Source organism: Calliphora vicina, chromosome 4 (assembly GCF_958450345.1).
Source record: "Calliphora vicina chromosome 4, idCalVici1.1, whole genome shotgun sequence".
Taxonomy (NCBI): Eukaryota; Metazoa; Arthropoda; class Insecta; order Diptera; family Calliphoridae; genus Calliphora; species Calliphora vicina.
The window spans coordinates 30,351,509-30,373,745 of record NC_088783.1 but is presented as its reverse complement, the minus strand read 5'-3'; the positions used below and the strand labels follow the sequence as shown (position 1 = coordinate 30,373,745).

The window sequence follows — 22,237 nt, the reverse complement described above, 5'->3', positions numbered from 1 at the left end:
TTTAAGACTACGACTTATTTAAAAGATTACGTCTTGTATAAAAGACTACGTCTTGTTCAAAAGACTACGTATTGTTTAAAAGACTACATCTTGTTAAAAAGACTACGTCTTGTTTAAAAGACTACGTCTAGTTTAAAGACAACGTCTTATTTAAAAGATTACGTCTTGTTTAACCCTGCTGTTAGGTTAAAAAAAACTTACGAATCTTAGGTAAGGGACCATTTTGGTCCTCTTTGTATTTTTCATAAAAAATTTTACATAAAACTCTTTGACCAGACATTTTAAATATTTATAAAAGTGAATATATAAATTTTTATAAAAAAAAATTAAAAAAAATGGAAAATTGACGAAATATTATCAGTGATATTGCCGAAATTCTAAATGAAATTGATTCAGATATTTCATTTTCGTCCATATTAGATGAAAATATTGAAAGAAAGTCATATTGATGAATGTGAAATGAACAATGGTGAAGAAAATGAAGCAGATTATGCTGTAGATGCATTATACATTGCGAAAACCAAAATGCAATGGATTCCTTTACCACGTCACATTGGAGCTTCAGCGGAGAATATTACATCATTACCAACAGGTTTAACGCTTTGTGGTGTGAAAATAATCATGGATAATACGAATAAATGTGGTAGACTTAAATTTGAAAGCAAATGGAAAGATTTATTGGTGTTCTAATTCTTGCTAAGATTTTGGTCTTGTGTATACGTAATTAGGTTATCATAATAATTTTATATTGCAGTGGCAAAAACGAAGATTAGTTTGATGCAAGTTTTGGCATATTGATACAAGTGCTCTCAGCTTGGATGATGTTGTCAACAGAAGACAACAAAATAGTAGTGACAAGTTTGAGTTATGGGACAATTGGGAAACTCTTCTTTCAATGTTTGATAACATCCTGATAACAGGTGATAACTTCATCTTTTGAGTAAGATGCAAAGGAGACGGACATATATGGGAACATTTCGGGAAAACAAAACTTCCACCGAAATTGTTTATGTCCAAAAAAGTTCCTTTATATACATCCGCATTTGCTTTTAGTGAAATCGCAGCACTTGTTTGCTATATATATCGGCCATAAAACTAAAGGAACTATATTGATGAGCTCCATCAATAATCATAACAAGATATCTGCAATCGTTTCTTATTATAACTGTACAAAGTTTCCTTTATCTATCTTAGGAGGCGTTGATACTGCTGATCAAACGATTAGTTACTACAACACTAAATAGATGGTAAAATGATGTATTTTCAAATATAGATGATACATCCGAGTTTTTACGCCAGTTAGCTATGTGCCTATCAGAAGAATACGTTTTGAAATGGACAGTCAAACCTAAAAATCCATTTGCAGCAGAGCTATTGACTCAACAAAAAGCTTCGCCATCAAATAGTGTACCATCTACAAGAGTTGATATAAAAATTTCAGCTACTAGAAAATGGGGAATTTGCAATTGATGTAAGTTCAAATGTAATGCCAAATGCATTATATCCAACATATTTGTATGCAAATCGAATCGAAAAACAATTTTTTCATCTTGCTTCGAAAATTACAATAAGCCATAATTGTTTTTTCTTACTTTTACTCATATAAAGAATAAAATATATTGCATGGACCAAAATGGTCCATAACCTAAGATTTGTAAATTTTAATTTTTTTCTGTTCGATGTTATCCTATATAGCTAAAAACTAATTAAAATCATTAAAATAGAAAAATAATACCTGAGCAGACGTTTTAAGTTGATACGATAAGCCATTGCAAATTTATATAAAAAATAAAAAAAAATTTGACCAAAATGGTCCAAACCTAACAGCAGGGTTAAAAGACTACGTTTTGTTCAAAAGACTACGTCTTGTATAAAAGATTACGTATTTTCTGGACGAATGGGTATGTCAACAATTGCTGAAGATGATTTTTAGATGGAAATTAGCGGAACGTTGCCCGAACAGAACACCCGTCAATAGTGACAAATGCCAATTCGACAAATGTAACTTCAACAATATTGCCGCCATCCAATATCCTTATTGGAAGACAGTTTAGAAACAAACAACACAGAAAATTCGACTTTAAACAAAAAGTTTATAAAGACATGGTTGTCGTCTTTAATATCCCTTAAAACTGCAGGGTTTTTAATTAGCAGTGGAAAACTTTTTTTAACAAATTTTTTTTCCAACAAATATTCGTATCAGTTTACTAAAATTTTGCACCTAAGTTCTAACCCTATCTAATTACAAACTCAATTAACTCAAAACATTTGGCTTAGCTTTTCAAAAATTAATTAAAAGCATAAAACAATTATTTTAGTTACAACCAAATTACGTGAAAATTGCCTGAAAACGAGACTATTGTTCACACTCTAACACATATTTTCCTACATGTAAAACTCAAAGCGAAACTTAATTCCCAAACTTTTTGCAACAAAATTACTCTGACAAGCCACTGTTAATGGTTGAGTTAAACACAGATTACTTGTTAAAACTAAAATAATTTTTGTCTTTGAAGTGAAAACTTCTAAAAGAGTTGATAAAAGTTATATGTTGAATTTGGTTTGGATTTACAACACGAATCTAGTAAAGAAAGGATTTGTTTTTGCTACAGTAACAGTAAATTACTAGACAGAGTCAATTTAAATGATAGACAACAGTGCAATACATAGTAGAATCGAAAATGGAAATCAAAGCCAATGAAATTTAAATGAAAATTAGTTTCTTTAACAAAGTTGCTGCAGAATTTTAACTTTATAATATGGACAAAAATACATTAGTGGTGACAGTACAACAATATGACTAAAATATAATTTTGTCTGGTACTTCAAAATAGTGAGTCGCTATAATAAGTTTGAATATAAGCTCCTCTTACTTCCAAAAAGTCTACAGTGGTGCACATTGGGGAAGTATCAAACGATTTTGGCAAAAAATCTACCATTTCTAAATGGCTGCTTCGATTGGCATGTAATTTCACTGAGGCGTAACAGAGGATCTTTTAAATTCAAAAATTAATTAAATGTATAATTCTGTGATATTACAAAACATTCCAGAATTGCAATTGGTTTAGTCTAAAAAGATAGCTTGAAATGGGTTTTTATGTAATTTTAATGGGTACATATCAGAGATCGAAAATAACTCGTCCATATACCAAAAACCCCAAATTGTGATTTATATTTTTGTGATAAAAATAAATCACTGAAAATAACAGTTATAAAATGATATTTATTTAAATGGTTTGGTATGACCTTTATTCATTTTTAATGGTTTGGTGTGAGATAAACAATTCATTTGTTTTTGTTCTTAATAACTGTTACATTCACTTTTATTTACATACAATAACATATTATTAGTAATTTTTAACAAATTATGGAAATAATATGATAAGTATGAGTAACAGAAATGAGAACTTTTGTTTAAATTGTTATTAATCTTTTGATAAATTGTATATGTTTAAGCGTTGATTTGAATCAAATCCATTTTTGGGAGTTATTTTTCAAGTTCGCAAGTAAAAGTCACAAGCTGATTTTTATGAAAAAAATAAATTATAAATCACTCATCCAGATTATTTGAGTTTGTTTCTTTTCTGTTTCTCTCAACCACAAACCTAAAATGTTCTCGAATAAATCACTCTCTCAGTGATATATCACAAAAAATTATTTTTAAATGGCTGCGAATGAGAATTTACCATTGCAATGAAAGTGAACCCGTTATTTTTGGTCTCTGGTATATATCTATCATTTATTCTCACTTAGTTATTGAACATTATAACGTAAACAACAAACCTTTTTTGATTCGAAAATATCGAATTTTTTACCAACACAACGTCATATGCGGGAAGTTTTGATTAACTTGTTTAATTTGAAAAAAGTGCCGCTGAAGCACGCTGATTTCTCACAAAAACATCTTTAGATCGGTTTTAAAGAGCGAGAGATGGTTGTACAAATGTTTCAAAATAAAAGCTAAAAATTTAAAAAAAAAATCCGCATTTTTAAGTCATACGCCCAAGAATTCATAATAAAATTAATTAAATCTTTGCATGATTACATTTAGGTTAAGTCAAATCTAATCCGAATTGTTTCGAAATAGTTTTTCTTCATTCAATTTGTTTTTATATCCTTCACCATGTGTAGCATGTTTGTCATTCCGTTTGTATTTTCTACATTTTTCATTTGCGACCCAACAAAGTATATATTCTGGATCGTTATAGATAGCGAAATCAATATAGCCACGTTCGTCATCCGTCTGTATGTTGAAATCAACTTTCCGTAGCCCCCAAATAACTTACAAACATGATTGATTCATCAATATATCGGGAATTATCCCGGCTCGAGCCGGCTCGGTCAATATTTAAAATCGAGAAAATCGGCAATATGGATATCTAATGATAGATATTTCAAAGTCCATTGCAACGATGTATATAAGGCTCCAGTAATTTGGACCTACTATGGGTCAAATTCGGGAAAAATATTTTTTAACACGCATTTTTTCTAATAAATTTTAAAAAAAATTATTCAAAAACTAAAAAAAAAATTTGGAAAAAATTAAAAAATAACTATTTCGAAAAAAAAATTAAGAAAAAACCAATTTTGAAAAAGTAATTTTTTTTCCTAAAAATATTTAAAATTTGTAAATTAAAAAAATTGATGAAGGGAATATAAGATTCGACTCAGCCTAATATAGCTTTCTTACTAAAATAAATGAAGAATAATTTTGTAAAGCCAATTTGTAATAGATTTAATAGAGAACGAGATGATAACTTACTTAACTCCCAATTTGAAGGGGTTTTTGCCTCCTGTGACATCACCGTGTTAAAATAATGAGTTAAAATTGCAATATATAAGTAATGAAGAGTAATCATATCAGAATTAACGTTCTACCTTGATTTGCCGGGGCTTTTAGAATACATTAAAACAAAAAAAATTTAACATTTTGCATGTTGGACCGCTCCTACACACAGAGAAAAAATATAGTTGGGCATGGTTACTGTAACCATTTCAATATTGTTACAAGTTTTTTAACTATATTATAGTCACAGTAACCATTTACATGATTGTGGTAATAATAATATGGTTAATTTACGATTCACATGATTGTATCAACCATATATATGGTTACAGTAAACAAATATATGTTTGTGACAACCATTCATATGATGAAGGACTTATCATATTATGGTGCTCTCGGCTTTAGGCTTATCATAATCTGAGAACAACATATTATGATAAAATTATTCATCATAAATATGGTTGCCACAAACATATATTTGTTTACTGTAACCATATATATGGTTGATACAATCATGTGAATCGTAAATTAACCATATTATGGTTACCACAATCATGTAAATGGTTACTGTGACTATAATATTATTAAAAATCTTGTAACACTATTTAAATGGTTACAGTAACCATGCCCAATTATATTTTTTCTCTGCGTGTAAGTGGCCTATGGTTCCATTGTCATATTTTAAACTGAAATAGTCTACACATGCATGAATATTGAATGGCTGATTTATTTTAATATATTTCGATTATATCCCACTGTGAAAAGTGGTATATAAACGATTTAATCTTATCATCATTTAAATTCTGCAATTGTATCTCTTTCGCAAATCAAAGTAAAACAGCTATTGTCAGTAAATTCTTTTTATACCCTACACTACCAGAGTGGAGTGGGTATTAGTTGTTTGTGCTGATGTTTGTAACGCCCAAAAATATTAGTCTAACATCCCCTTAAAATATACCCATCGACTTAGCATCACTTTCTGAGTCGATTCAGACCAAGGATGAAGCCTATTGAAACAGGCTGAAATCGGTCCATCATTTCACCTAATTTATATAGGAATCTATATTATATTATTGGGTCCAAATATATTTTATATATACGGAAGTCATTTCACCTAATTTTGTGATGATCGGTCCATAATTGTTCATAGCTCCCATATAAGGATAACTTCCGAAAATCACTTTAACTAGCATAAATCTCTTAAATATATTGGTATTCAACAGAAATAAGATTCATATAGACCTAATGTCAAAACCGATCAGGTCCATAATTGAGTATAGCTCCCATATAAGGTCCACTTCCTAAAATCACTCATGAAAGTAAATTATTGAAATTTCTATAGAAAAATGATTTGCTCATTTACTTAGTGTAGGGTATTATATAGTCGGGCTTGACCGACCATACTTTCTTACTTGTTTTTATACCCTACACCACCATAGTGGGGAGGGTATTATGCGTTTGTGCAGATGTTTGTAACGACCAAAAATATTAGTCTAACAACCACCTTAAAGTATATCGACTTAGAATCACTTTCTGAGTCGATTAAGCGATGTCCGTCCGTCCGTCCGTCCGTCTGGTCGGCTGACTGGCTGTCCATGTATACTTTGTGCGCAGAGTACAGGTCGCAATTTTGAAGATATTTCGATCAAATTTGATACATATTATTTTTTCGCCCCAAGGACCAAGCCTATTGAAACTGGCTGAAATCGGTGCATTATTTCACCTAGCCCCCATACAAATGTCCTCCCGAAATTGGACTTCATCGGTCATAAATGTTTAATTTATATATTTATCTCCACAAATTCCGCTCCAAATAGGTTTTATATACACAAAATTCATGTCACCAAATTTTGTTACGATCGGTCCATAATTAGTCATAGCTCCCATATAGACCCGCTTCCGAAAATCACTTTAACGTGCATAAATCGCTTAAAAATGTTGGTAATCACACAAAATTCAACATAGTTAACTTTAATATAGACATAAATCACACGACCTAATTTCATGGTGATCGGTCCATAATTGGTCATAGCCCCCATATAACCCCACTTCCGAAAATCACTCAAAAATATAAATTATTGAAATTTTAAAAGAAAATTTTTTTTTGCTCTTTTACTTAGTGTAGGGTATTATATGGTCGGGCTTGACCGACCATACTTTCTTACTTGTTTTTTTTGCAAAAATTCTCTAAAACAGATTTAAGTATCTTTATATTAAGTATTGTACTTGCAAAAAATGTTTTAATTTTATGCTGAATCATTTGATTTTCATTATGGTCATATTTAGGCAAAAATAAGAAGCTAAATAATAGAAAAACTAAATAAATGTGGTTGCTGGAAATCTTTGAGATAAATAATGCTTTGTAGTAGTTTTTTCCTTTGTCCATCGTTTTCTCCATTCAAATAATACTTGAGATTTACACTTCTTATCTTTTATGGGGATTTATTCAATTTCCTTATTTTTTTTGGTGCTAAATTACAGAAATTTCAACAAAAGCAACATCATGTTTTAAGAAACAAAATCGCCTTTTAAATTATTTATTTATATTAACGATGAACAAAAAGTTATGTGCAGCTTAATATATTATTCACTTTGCTTTTTCCCAAACAGTCGTTCACAAGAGACTTTACTAGATGTGAACTTAAATATTTTGATTTGCTTTAGAGTCAGCCAACAGTCCTCCTGTTTACTACAAAATGCTGTCGTTTAATATTAAAAGAAAATAAATTTGAATTTCGTGGGAAATTAGTGATGGGACAGCAGTGTGTGTGGGATTAATAGAGTGTTGAAGAAAATAACTTTACTTTTATTTAATAGAATTATTATTGTTAATTTGAATTTTGATAGAATTTTCTCACTTATCCCAATATAAATAAACAAACAATCTTTTGTGTCTCTAGTCGTAGTGTGTGAATTAAGTTAAAATGTCTTAAAGGTGAATGAAAATGAAATGGTAAATGACAGTAGAATAGAAAATAAATGTATTTTCTTGTTATTTGTTGTCCTCTATAAGCTAATAAACCGAATACATAGAATTGAAAATGTTTGTTTATTTAAATTTATTGTTCAGACAGTCCTTAATGTTTTTCATCAATAAAATAAGTATTATCATTCTTCCAAGTGTTTTCTAAGCAGGTCTGTTGTTAGAAAGAAAGTATTTAACCTTTATACTGACGTAAACTGCTTCAATTTATTTTACTTTTTTACAATTAATTTTCATTGATTTCCTTTTTCGTATTTTTTTAAATTTCTAATAATTAAACTGTCACTGTGATTTGTTTTACTTAACATGAATAAATAAATAAACAAGTAAATACCTCAATCTCCTTTAAAATTCAAATAAATACTTAAATATAAATCACATGTCATTACCACACAACATTTTTAACTAAGATGTGGGGGAGAAAACAGCTCTTATGTATGTTTAACATTTACAAGACTAATTTGCGAGAAAAAGTTAAAAGAAAATCTAAAAATTTAAGAAAACAATTTTAGAAACTTGAATAAAGGAAAACGCCTACTTAACAAAACGCACACACGCATTCGTTTATATATATGTACATGTAGGTATAGACAACAATCCAGTAGTTCTGGTTGACTGTTTCAAAATTGAGATTCATGTCATTTAGGTTATTTCAACATGTCAACGCATTCGATTCATATGCCGGTTACATAGATCATATCAAGACAAAAGTAGCAAAAGTGCAAAATGAGGGCCACCCTAATGTTCACTTTTGTATTTTTCGGTTAACCGATAACTTTTCTATAGAAAAAGTTATGGAAAAGTTATCGATAACTTTACTTTTCTATAGAAAAGTTATCGATAACTTTACTTTTCTATAGAAAAGTTATCGATAACTTTACTTTTCTATAGAAAAGTTATCGATAACTTTACTTTTCTATAGAAAAGTTATCGATAACTTTACTTTTCTATAGAAAAGTTATCGATAACTTTACTTTTCTATAGAAAAGTTATCGATAACTTTACTTTTCTATAGAAAAGTTATCGATAACTTTACTTTTCTATAGAAAAGTTATCGATAACTTTACTTTTCTATAGAAAAGTTATCGATAACTTTACTTTTCTATAGAAAAGTTATCGATAACTTTACTTTTCTATAGAAAAGTTATCGATAACTTTACTTTTCTATAGAAAAGTTATCGATAACTTTACTTTTCTATAGAAAAGTTATCGATAACTTTACTTTTCTATAGAAAAGTTATCGATAACTTTACTTTTCTATAGAAAAGTTATCGATAACTTTACTTTTCTATAGAAAAGTTATCGATAACTTTACTTTTCTATAGAAAAGTTATCGATAACTTTACTTTTCTATAGAAAAGTTATCGATAACTTTACTTTTCTATAGAAAAGTTATCGATAACTTTACTTTTCTATAGAAAAGTTATCGATAACTTTACTTTTCTATAGAAAAGTTATCGATAACTTTACTTTTCTATAGAAAAGTTATCGATAACTTTACTTTTCTATAGAAAAGTTATCGATAACTTTACTTTTCTATAGAAAAGTTATCGATAACTTTACTTTTCTATAGAAAAGTTATCGATAACTTTACTTTTCTATAGAAAAGTTATCGATAACTTTACTTTTCTATACTTTACTTTTCTATAAATTCATGTGCATATTATCATCAAAAGTAAACGTGTAGCGAAAACGATCCATAGTTTCTGGAATTAATCGCTCTGATGGACGATTGATTATGAGCACCATAAAATGCACATAATGACCGATGAGTTTGTCGAATTGAACCATGATTTTCCAAATAAATTTTAACAATTTGCAAACGTTGCTCTTGTACGAGTCTATCCATGATAAATTGCTGCACCAAAACAGCCTCAAAACATCCCGGAAATGCCAATTCAGCTGTCACAGAAAACAGTGATGCCAATTTAAAATGTTGCGTCTTTCAAAAAATACCCTTTATTGCAGTACATAATTATTGTTTTAAATATCATTGAAATCAGAGATACAATGAATCAAACTTATGGCGTTTTCTTTTCTGACAGAAAGTTCATTATGTGTTATAGTTTTATCGATCACAATAGAATAAAAACCATTACCATTTATGCAATTTTATTTTATGTAGCTACTAAATATTGTACAACTATACCTTTCGCTTCCATTTTAACACATTTAATCAAAAAAAACAAAAACTACAATATTTCATTAGCACAAACGAACTTCAAAAACAATTACTAAAAAAGCTGTTTAAAAAGTGGAACCTTTTTCTAACCCTTTGAAAAAGGGGTGAAACATGTAGCATATTTTCGGAGTTTTAGGGCAACATTATTTGAAAAGAACACGTAATACGCTTACCAAATTACATTTTTTCAGAAAAGAACTCAAAGAAGGGTAAAAGGCAGAATAAAGGCATCATTTGTGTCATTAATTTTGAGGGGACGACTGAAAAATACATATTATTTGTTATAAAGATCGAGTCAGACTAATGTTCGTACATATTTTGTATATATGTAAGTCTGTTCCAAACAAATACAAACTACAAAAGACTTTATAATATAAATGAGTTTGTATGTATGTACGTATATAAGTGTGTGCCTTTAAATATTTTGACATTTGATTGATTACAACTGACAATAAATAAAAGCTTAAACTACCTCATGCTGTGTCTACCTCATCATCATTCGTGTGTCTTTATAAATGAGAATATGTATGTTATTTTATTTTGATACATGTTGAATACATGTCTTTTTTACTTATTTATTTGATTTATTGTTGTTATTGTATTTCCTTCGAATCCTTAACATTTCATTCATCTTTTATTCTATTATGTTATACAGGTATTTGGTTCACCTAGTGCTCCCATATTGGAAAATCCAGAACATCAAACACGTTGGTATTTTAAGTATTTCTTGGGTAAATGTAAGTATTTTGGAAAATTTTCACATCTTTATTTATTTATATGTTTGTGTTTGTTCTCGTTATTGTTGTGTTTCTGTTGTTATTTTCAATTGTTGTAATAATAAAATAGAAATTAATGACTTTGAAGCCTACACATGCTGGATACAAATACTTTTGAATTTGAAACTGCGTGTGTTTGAGCTATTAGATTTGTTATTAGATTTAGATTAAATGCATTGAAGAGTTATTTTACTTTAAGTGGATTTTTATTGATATTATTTTATTGGATTTTATTTAAAATGGAAATGTTTTAAATCTGGTTTGCTAAGTAATAAATAAAAATATACGTATCAACCAAACTTTAAATTTCAAATTCAACATTCATTATTTTAAATTTATTGCACACAACTGTCTGTCTGTTGCCAGTACGAAAGAGTATTTCAAGAAATAAGATAGAAAAAATTTTAAATTACATTTTTCATTTCATTCATCGTTTGTGTTCTTTTTTTCTATTTTATTATAAATTTATAAAATTCCTTTATTTTTCTTTACCACTAGCCATAATGAATGTTTGTTTGCGTATGTGTATTTATGTATTTCTCTCTATATATATTTCTTTTTTGTTTTATTCCAGTGCATCAAAACTATGTTGGCATTGATGCTGAAAAAAGTCCATATTTCTTATCCGTGGTTTCACAGGATTCCGGCAACCAAGGAGCACCCATGTATCGAGCCATACTATTTCGCAAACAGGTAAATAAAAGCAAAAACCACACAAAGCAAACAATAGAAAAAAAACATACGAGAAAAATCATACATACTCGTACATATATGAATTTTTAAAAAGCACTTGCAATCTTAACAAAACTCAGCAACCGTAACAGCACAGCAAAAAAATGCAACAAAAATCATACACCTCATCTGCCAGTTTAACTAGCGATAAAGGTAAATGTATCTTGCTTGTAGTTTAAGAAAACATGCACAGATACATACTGCATACGTTTTTACAGAGATTAGTTCTACTGACTTTACTTCCTTTCTTATAAAACAGCAAAGTTTAGTTTCGAAACATTTATGACTTTTAAAATGAAAAACGAAATCCAAGGTCAATTATGAATTTTGCAAAGTTTTTTAAATATTTTATGAAAATATGTTGCCTTATAAACTAGCTTTTCTATATATGAAAATTATTTTTGTGAAAAAGCGTTATTGGAAAAAGAGAGTTTTGTTTTTTGCATAAAAATTGTTTTTTTAATTTCTTATTTCGCAACCACACCTAAAGAAAAAAAAATATAGATGCACATGTTTACCATAACCATTTCAACATTTTTAAAAGTTTTGTTTAATAATATTATGGTCACTGTAATTATATAAATGATTGTGGTGACTAAAATATGTTTAAAGTAAAACTCACATGATTATAGCAATCATATATATGGTTGTAGTAACAAAGTATATGTTTGTGGTAACCATTTTTATGATGTATTACTTCACCATAATATGTTGTTTCAGATTATGATAACCAAGTATGAGAACAACATATTGTGATTTAATGGTTCATTATGAACATGATTGGCATAAACATATATATTTACCACAATCATATATATGATTGCTACAATGATGTAAATGGTATCTTAAACATAATATGGTTACCGCAATCATATACATAATTACAGTGACCATAATATTGTTAAAAAAAATTTAAATGGTTATGGTAAACATGTGCTGACATATTTGTGCTATAGATATCCTTTAACCCAGACTAGGGCACTACCAATTACATTTTGTAATTAATTACAGGACCAATTACCAATTATGTGTAATTGGCAATAACCAATTACCAATTATAAGTAATTTGTAATTGGTGAATGCTAATTACCAATATATAATTATGTTATTGCCAACTACCAATTACATGTAATTACATATAATAATTACGTGTAATTGGTAATTGGCATTTACCTATTACTAATTACTTTTAATTGTAATTGGTAATTGTTGGTTGCCAATTACAAAATGTAATTGGATTTGTAATTGGCAAATTTCAATTACTAATTGCTAGTAATTGGTAAATTTAAATTACATATAATTGATAATTGAAAAATAATTGGCAACGCCCCAGACTGCTTTAACCCACTCAAGAATTGATTTTATTGTGGACTCTTTAATAGTTAAATCAAAAAGCTTGATAAAATGCGAAATGTCATCAGAAATCACGTATCTACTGTGGAAGATATTGAAGGTCAAAGTTCGCAGAATATATTTTTTGCAAATATCCACAGTGCTTCTGATCATGTAAATTTTAGAAAGTATAATAAAAAAATTGTTGCTTATAATGTTTTTTACTGTGAAATTTTATTGGTCCCAAAATTTACCTTATAATTTAAACCACTAACCCGCAAACTTTAAAAAGCTAAAAATAGTTGTCGAATAATTTTTTTTTAGGGTAATTTTGAACCAATAAACTCAGAACAGCCATTGAAAAACTAATGAAAAAGAACTAATAAAAAATAAACTCTGATTTAACAAAAAAAAAAAACACAAAATTTCACGTGCTAAAATTATATCACTTACAAAACAGCTGACAGAACAAAAACTAAAAGTCAGAATGCATTTCGACTTTCGAGCGAAATGTTAACAAATCTGTAACTAAAGTCACAGTTAAATTTAAAAAAAAAAAAAGTAAGAAGCCATATTCGGCTGTGCCGAATCTTATATACCCGTCACCAAATTCTACTTCAAAATACAAATTTTAAATATTTTTAAGTAAATAAAATTTATTTAGTTTTTTTCAAAGTTGTTTTTCTAAGTTTTTGGAACAATTGTTGTTTTCGAATTGCTATTTTAAAATTTTTAAATTTTAAAAAAAAAAATTTTTTGTTGAAAAAAAAATTCTGGTTAAAAAATATTTCCGATTTTTACCCATTGTAGGTCCAACTTACTAAGGTCTTATATACATCGTTGCAAAGGCCTTTGAAATATCTATCATTAGATATCCATATTGTCTATATTAATGACTTATTAATCCAGATATAGATACAAATAGGCCAAAAATCGAGGTTGTCCTGGTTTTTTACTCATATCTCAGCCATTTGTGGACTGATTTTGCTGATTTTAAATAGGAACTTCTCGAAAGCATGTTTGACAGAATTATTGAAGATTTGGATCCCGAAGGTATCAGGGGTCTTCAGAAAATTGATGTCAACAGACAGACGGACATGGCTTAATCGACTCCGCTATTATAAGGATTCAGAATATATATACTTTATAGGGTCGGAAAATTATATTGTAGAAATTACAAACGGAATGAAAAACTTATATATAACACGGTGCTACAACGGAAAAAAACTTGGAAAACAGCCTAGCGTGGGTTATATGTCTTGCTGAGTACACTACAAATTGTCTCTAAAAATTTCAGAAACACCAGTGATGTTCGTCGACTTATCGACCTGCACCATAATCAGTTTTTGTCCGACTTAAAATTTTTTAACGGGTTTGGAAAGAAAACTGATTACGCTTTAAAATGATGTGCATTTTTTGATACATTTGTAAGTTATAAGTATTGTTTTTGTTAAGAATATCTAAAAGAAAAGTCAAATTTATGAACTTTTTTGATTTTAGTCGCTTTTCATTGCTTATTTTGATATGAAAGCTTGTAAACCTTTATACCACCATATATAGGAAATTTAGTTCTTAACAAAACATGGTTTTAATTATTCAAATCGACTGAAAATTGTAAAAGTTATTCAACTTTTAATTAACACCATTTTTAGTATTTTCTACCCCAGCGCATATGAATAAACAAAAAAACAAAAAACTGTAGAAAAAAAATATTTGTAAAATTTTGAATTTACAAGGTAAATTTTTTCGAACTTTTTTCAAAAAAGTTTAATAACTTTTGCAAATATAAACCGATTTTAACAAGTAATATCTCGTTTTTTCCCATATAAAGTTGTCTTTAAAACACTGTGCAAAAAAGAATAGGTTTTTATAGAAAAAAATTAAAATAACTATTGTTGAATTTGATAAATTATTAAAAAAATAAAGCGAAACTTTTTATAAAAACTTACGCAATTTTGTTTGATATACATTTTGTGCATACATTTTCTGAAAGCTTAATTCTTTGATTATCCATAATTGTAATAAAAATTTCGAAATCGGTCTAAAAATGTGTGAGTTAGACATACTAAAGTACTACGACCTACCCTAAAACAGTTTTTTTCAAATTATCTCAAAATGTTTAGGGTATTTCAAAATCTTTGAAAACGGTTTTAGTATGTCCTCACCTAGGTGATTTGTAATGCATGCATTGAGGCACTCTTGCCGGTTAGAGGGTTAAGAGAAACTTTAAAGTTAAATAGTATCAACAAGAGTTGCCCGATTTGCAATATATAAGGATGTGTGTTATTTCGCAAAGAATTTCTCTACTTAGGTAAACTTTGTATTGCTTAATAGTTTATTGATAAAAATTTAAATATTTTCTAGATAATTGGTATTTTAAGGTTCCAGTGAACAAAAATTCTTACCGAAGTCAGAGTCAAAATTTAGTGAAAGTAATAAATTGAAGTAATTAAGCTTCTGATTGATACCAAAATTTCGTATGGATAAGATTGGAAAAAATATAACAAATTCCTAGATTAATCTTATTAACAGCATAAAACGAGTCCAAGTTCCTTTTTCAGAGTCTGACCGATATCATTTTCTAGTGTGACGGTATAATATAGTATGTATATCCTTGTTAATTAGTTAAAGAAAAATTGTATTAAAGAAAAAACTTTGTTTAAAATCCAAAAAAAAAATCAGTCTATTTTATTGCTGTGCCAAAAACTTTTCATTCTAAATATGTATGTAGAACATTCATGTCTGCTGTACGATAATGTTTTCTCTAGCTTTATTCATGTTTATTTTTGTTTATTTTCATGTTGCTGTTCAAAATTAAACAAAAGTGTTGCAACACAAAAGTTATTTATGGATAGAAAGTGTTTTCTTAAAGCCTTTGTTTATCTTTGGTAATTATTTTATATTTATACTTTGTTGATAAAAACAAAACGAGATAGAAAAGAAAAGTTTTAGGAAACAAGTTATGTTCTTCCGGTAATTTAAATATTGTTGAGAATTTTTCAAAAAATGAGCTCTTAAATTTTTAAATTCTTAAAGAACATTTCAATATTAGATGTATGACTTAAAAATGCGAAATTTTTAAAAATGTTTCGCTTTAGTTTTGAAACTTTTGAACAATATAAATATTCCAAGTATTGGCCATTGTTAGCTATAATCTTTTTTATCATTCTGGCAATATATAGATTCCGAGTAGGGTTCCCAATTTCCCGGACTTTTTTCTTTCCCGAACGGCTCATTTTTTAGGCCAAGAGAAAATAAGCCAATATCGGATGCTCTGTTCTAAAGTGAAGCGAATCCCAGAGAAAGCATTCTGCATCAATCGAAACAAATAGTAGTCAGACTAGGCACGCTCTGGACTTTAAAGCGGGTGAGGCTAATCTTCCCAACCACTTCATTCTAAATACTTTTTAACAGGTATTGCTACATTTGGCCAGCGTTATCATGATGAAAAAAAACATTGACCTTTTGTTTCAGAAAATTTTAACCCAGAGTGAGCTGGTAATATATTATTTTCCAAACACATAAAGCGCTATACATACGTATTACTAAATTTTCCCTTCATATCCTGTTGCATTTCCATTTTAATTATTCTTTGTGAACTGAATTTTCTTTTTCTCAACCCAATTTAATCGTTAATCAAACTTATTGCCTCAAGCACGCACTCTCTACACACAGTTTTATTCTTGCATTGTTCTAGTTATTTTTTTGCAATTATTGTTTTTTTTTGTATTCACAAAAACCTTAAGAAATCTAACAATCTATATAAGAGTATGTATGTACAAATGTATAGCAGTATCTATGGTAAGATATATAACCCTCAAAGGAAAGAATATAGAACTCAGCTGAATGCTAAAGGGAAGTAGGCCTCACAGATTGAAACAATAATAAGTAGAACTCCTTCCAGTAATTTTACTGTCAGGCAAATAAGGATATAAGGCAAAAATAACAACCAAACTTTGCTATCCTTGTTATGGCATCTCATTTCCTTTCCTTTTTTGTTTTTAGAAGGGAATGAAAAAGATTTCAAATTATTTTAGCTTACAACTTATTAAACTTTAATTTATAAAAAATCAAAATGTTTTATTTTGCCTTCATCATGTTTAAGAATATTTTAGAAGGTTTTATTAAAAGAAATATTTTATTTATTTTAAATTATTTGTAACTGTCATTAGGATGAACTGGCTAGAATTTCTTTAATGGCCAATAACATAAAAAAAGTTTGATATTAACAGCAACAGCCAATATAAAATTTATGGCACAACAACAATGTCTTTTTGTAATAGATGTTGTTTTTGTTGTTATTTTCTAAACAATGTCATTTCACTAACAATGTTAATGATTATAATTAGCAGCTTAAGTAAATATTTGTCAGCAACAACATTTGATATCGGTAGCAAAAACACCGACAACATAAAACAAGTAACAGTGGTATAGTCGACTGTGCCGAATATTATATACCCTTCATTAAAGCATACTTTAAACTAGACTGCTAAAATTTTTTTAAAAATATTTTTACCGATTGAGCAGTGAAAAACAAAATTATATACTAAAAAAAATGGTTTGTTGAAAAAAATATTTAAAAAATAAAATCGGGTTAAACTATTTTCCGATGTTGAGCCATTTTTATAGCGTTATTGGATAGCTATTTAAATTGCCTTTCATTTGATATCCATATTGCCTATGTCAGGCGCGGATCCAGATGGGGTGAAATAGAAATAGGCGCTTTGAAAAGTGGATTTCAACAGACAGACGAACTTACGGACTTAGTTAAATCGGCTCCGCTATTTATAACGATCCAAAATAGATATACTTTATGGGTTCGGAAACGAAAAATGTGGAAATTACAAACGGAAAGACAAATTTTTATTTACCCATACCACTCATGTTGAAGGCCTGTATGAAAACTTCGTTGGCAATAAAAATGGAAAAAAGGAGTTAATTGTATGTCTCATCTTTTGTTATTTTGTGTGTTTTTATTTGCATGAACCCAAACATAATTTGTGTTTGTTTAAGGTTAGAAATAATTAGAAATAATGGATAGATTAAGGCGAATTTTAATAACCCTGTAGTAGAAAGCCAGCATTATTTCGAAACTTAATAAAATTGAAAACTGTTGAGATGTCCTGCTTTGAGGTCTCCACAAGCACTGTTCTGACCGTTCTGTTTAGCAAACAAAAGTGTAAAATTTAATGTTTAACTACAATTTATAATAATATTTAAATGCTAAAAGAAAGATACTACACAGAAAGCAGGATTTCGACGTAAATATTTAAAATAGCAGGATTCTGAAAATTATGACATGGAAATTTGGGTTTAACATATTAATCGAATATCTTAAATTAAATCCAATATATACTTAAGCAGTCGCTTTAATTATACACTTCACCTTCGTGAGAAGGGTATATATAAGTTTGTCACTCCGTTTGTAATTTCTACATTTTTCATTTCCGACTCTATAAAGTATATCTATTTTGGATCGTTATAAATAGCGGAGTCGATTAAGCCATGTCCGTCTGTCTGTCTGTTGAAATCAATTTTCTGAAGACCCCTGATATCTTCGGGATCCAAATCTTCAATAATTCTGTCAGACATGCTTTCGAGAAGTTTGCTATTTAAAATCAGCAAAATCGGTGCACAAATGGCTGAGATATGAGGAAAAAACCAGGACAACCTCGATTTTTGACCATATATTACTAAGTCATTACTATAGACAATATGGATAACTAATGACAGATATTTCAAAGACCTTTGCAACGACGTATATAAAACCATAGTAAGTTGGACCTACAATGGGTCAAAATCGGAAAAAATATTTTTTAAACCGAATTTTTTTTTTTCACCAAAAAAAATTAAAAAAAAAAAAAATTTAATTTACAAATAAAAAAAAAATTTGAAAAAAATTTTACATTACAAAAAAACCAATTCGAAAAAATTGTTTTTCCATAAAATTAAGAAAACTGCAAGAAAAAAATAAATTTTGTTCAGCTAAAAATATTTAAAATTTTTATATCGAAGTATAATTTGGTGAAGGCTATATAAGTTTTTAGATACGTTTGTGTTCTGTATTACATCACTACCCTAAAAAAACCTGGGGACAAGCAAGTGTCTTCAAGTCACAATTTTTTCCACTATTTTGGTGACTTTTTGGCGACATTGTCCCCGAGCACCTACATTTTTATAGCCTTCATATATATTCTGAAGTGGATATAGACATGTTCGTCTGACCGTCTGTATGTTGAAATCAACTTTCAGTAGTCCCCAAATAACTTACATGCATGATTCATACACAGAAAAAATTATATTTCAATTCAAACATTTATCCCATATTGAACTGGTTTCAATTATTTCATAATTAAATCAAGTATTCATTTGCTCAAAAACTAAATTTCTTGATATTTTCTATTGAATTTTGAGTTTTGAATTTGATTATTTTGACAATTGAATATACAATTTTTGTTATTGGATGAATTTCAAATACAAAAATTATTGAATAGATAATTTTCGTAATTGAAACACAAAAAATAACAAAAATGTGTTTTCAATTACGAAAATTATCTATTCAATAATTTTTGTATTTGAAATTCATCCAATAACGAAAATTGTATATTCAATTGTCAAAATAATCAAATTCAAAACTCAAAATTCAATAGAAAATATCAAGAAATTTTGTTTTTGAGCAAATGAATACTTGATTTAATTATGAAATAATTGAAACCAGTGCAATATGTGACAAATATTTGAATTGAGACGGTTTAAAAAATAGTTTTTTCTGTGTACATCAATATATACGCTATAGACCTGGTTCGGTTGCTATTTAAAATCAAGAAAATCGGCCAACAAATGGTTGAAATATAAGGACCACATAGATTTTTGTACCTATTTTTGATCTGTATCTGGATTACTACATCATTAATATATAACGATATATATTTCAAAGACATTTTCAACGTCGCGACGCGTCGTTTATAAGGCCATAAAATGTCGTACCTACAATGGGTCAAAATCGGGAAAAATATTTTTTAACTCGAATTTTTTTCCGTAAAAAAATTTTTTTGTCATAAAATTTTGTTCACTAATTTAAAAAAAAAATAAATTCAAAAATAACAAATTTAAATTTTTTTTCACTAAAATAATTTTTTTTTAAATTTTTTAATGTATAATATGGTGAATGTAAGATTCCGTACAGCCGAATATAGCCCTCTTACTTGTGATATTTGTATTTGATGAAAAAAAACATGAATTTGAAGACGACTCTTCCAACAAAGAAGATTAATTTGTATTAAATTTAATAACTGATACACAATATGAAAAAATGAAAGCTTTATTGAAATGTTCGTCTATTTATAAGCATATTTTTTTAAAGACTGAAATTAATTGAGGAGCCGCAGAACAAAAGGTACTTTTTCGCACATTTAAAATTTTTGGGAAAATGAGTTTTATTTATTTCGCCCCCTTAAAAAACTGCATGAACCTGAAAATGGTAACAAGTTTCTTACTTATCAATAGATACATCTAACTGCCATAAGTCACAACATTAAATGTTAAGGATGTTTGATATAAAACCATTTTAATATCGGAAAAAGAATCTTTGGTTAAAAAATAAAGAAAAAAAGTACGTTTTGTTAAAAACAAAATTAAAAAGTATGTTTTTTACGAGTTTTTTTAACGATAATATTTTAAATTAATGTTTTTAATTCCGATATAAACAAATTACACATTGAAATTAAATAATTTTTTTTTTCGTTTTATACTAGTGTTGTACGTTTTGTTAATTTTTTTAGAACCCATTTACATAGTAAAAAAATTAAAAAAATGTTGCTGACTTGATTGTTTCTAGAAGAGTTCAACCCAAATATTATAAAAATACGAATGCGAAAAAGTACCTTATGTTCAATCGAATCGATTGCAGCCTTAAAACTCAAAATCCATAATGTAATTAACGAAATAGACCCGCCATTTTGCCAAAAAGTGATTAAAAATTTTAATGAAAGAATCGACATCTATCGGCATGGTCGTAGTGGACATTTACCAAATATCATTTTTCAATCATAATTGCCGAACTTTATCCTACCATCCAAATATTTTACAAAACGTGTTTCTACAATATATAGGGGGACGGTCAAAATTTGCAATTTTATTTTTCAGGAGCACTCCAATGGTCACGTTGCACTGTGGATTATATAAGGTAAATGCATCTCATAATTGATTTTTGCAAATTATTGAAATTAACCATAAAACATCTTCTATCGTAAAGCTAAGGTGTCAAGCAAAAATTATTTGTAGAAATTATAGTTATTATTACAACGGAAGTATTCGAAAATGGCAACAGAACACACTACTTTCGACATTAAAAATTTGGGGTTTTAAAATTATACCATATTCAAGGGTGAATTTTTAATATTTGTAATTATTTTTTTAGGATTGTTATACCTTGTTGAAATGGGTACCTTGTCCAGATTCTATCTTTGTAATGAGTTTTGTATATGTTTTTAGCAGATTTCACGATCTAGTTTTAACAGGGAATTAAAGATTAACTTATTATCTAAAAGATATATCAAAATTAGCTGCCTTTTAGTGCCTCTAAACAAATGGCATGCAAAAATGTTGAGCAACTCAGAAATTTAAAAAAAAAATATATCAACATTTTTTGATTTTAGTTGCTTTTCATTGCATATTTGGCTATAAAAAAGCTTATAAAAATTAATAACTGTATATAAAGTAAATTTAGTTTTTAACAAAACTGTTTTTTAATTTTTTTAACCGGATGAAAATTGTAAAAGTTATTCAACTTTTCATTAATACCTTTTATTGAATTTTCTGCCTCAGCGCATATGAATAAAAAAAACAAAAAACTAAGAATAAAAAAAAAATGTTTGTACAATTTTTAATTTACAAGGTAATTTTTTTTCGAAAAAGTTTAATAACTTTTGCAAATAAGAACCGATTTTAACAAGTAATGTCTCATTTTTGTCTATATAAAAACACGGTGCGCAAAAAATAGATTTTCATATAAAAAATTTAAAATAACTATTGTTGAATTTCAAAGTTATCAAAAAAATAATAACTTTTTATAAAAACTTTATTAAGATTAATTCGATGTCTATCCATAACTGTTTAAAATTTTGAAATCGGTCTAAAAATATGTGAGTTAGAGGTACTGTAGTACTATTACTTTTATACAAAATCTCAAAAAAAATCAAAAATGTATTTTTAACCGTTCTTAACTTTTTTTTAATAATTCGATTTTTATGATTATAAATACATATTAAAGCTTAAAGTCCCACCTATTCAACAAAAACAAGTTTTCAAAAATCTTGATCTATTCAAAACTTTCAGATTTTTGATCCGAAAATGACCAAAATTTTCCACTGTGCGTTGTACCTACATAATGAAGCTAAAAATCCATTATAAAATTTGTGAAAATAAATACAACTAGATTTTGCTTC

General features: G+C 28.2%; 1 protein-coding gene across 1 annotated transcript in view; it reads left to right on the top strand.

The window, feature by feature from the left end:
- The window catches only part of LOC135958324 (GTPase-activating Rap/Ran-GAP domain-like protein 3), a 134,596-nt gene that overhangs the window by 71,475 nt on the left and 40,884 nt on the right, over nt 1–22,237 (top strand). The window contains exons 5-6 of the mRNA XM_065509227.1: nt 10,607–10,688; nt 11,302–11,420. Of these exons, the coding sequence (XP_065365299.1) occupies nt 10,607–10,688; nt 11,302–11,420 (201 nt within the window). The remainder of the gene's footprint in view (nt 1–10,606; nt 10,689–11,301; nt 11,421–22,237) is intronic.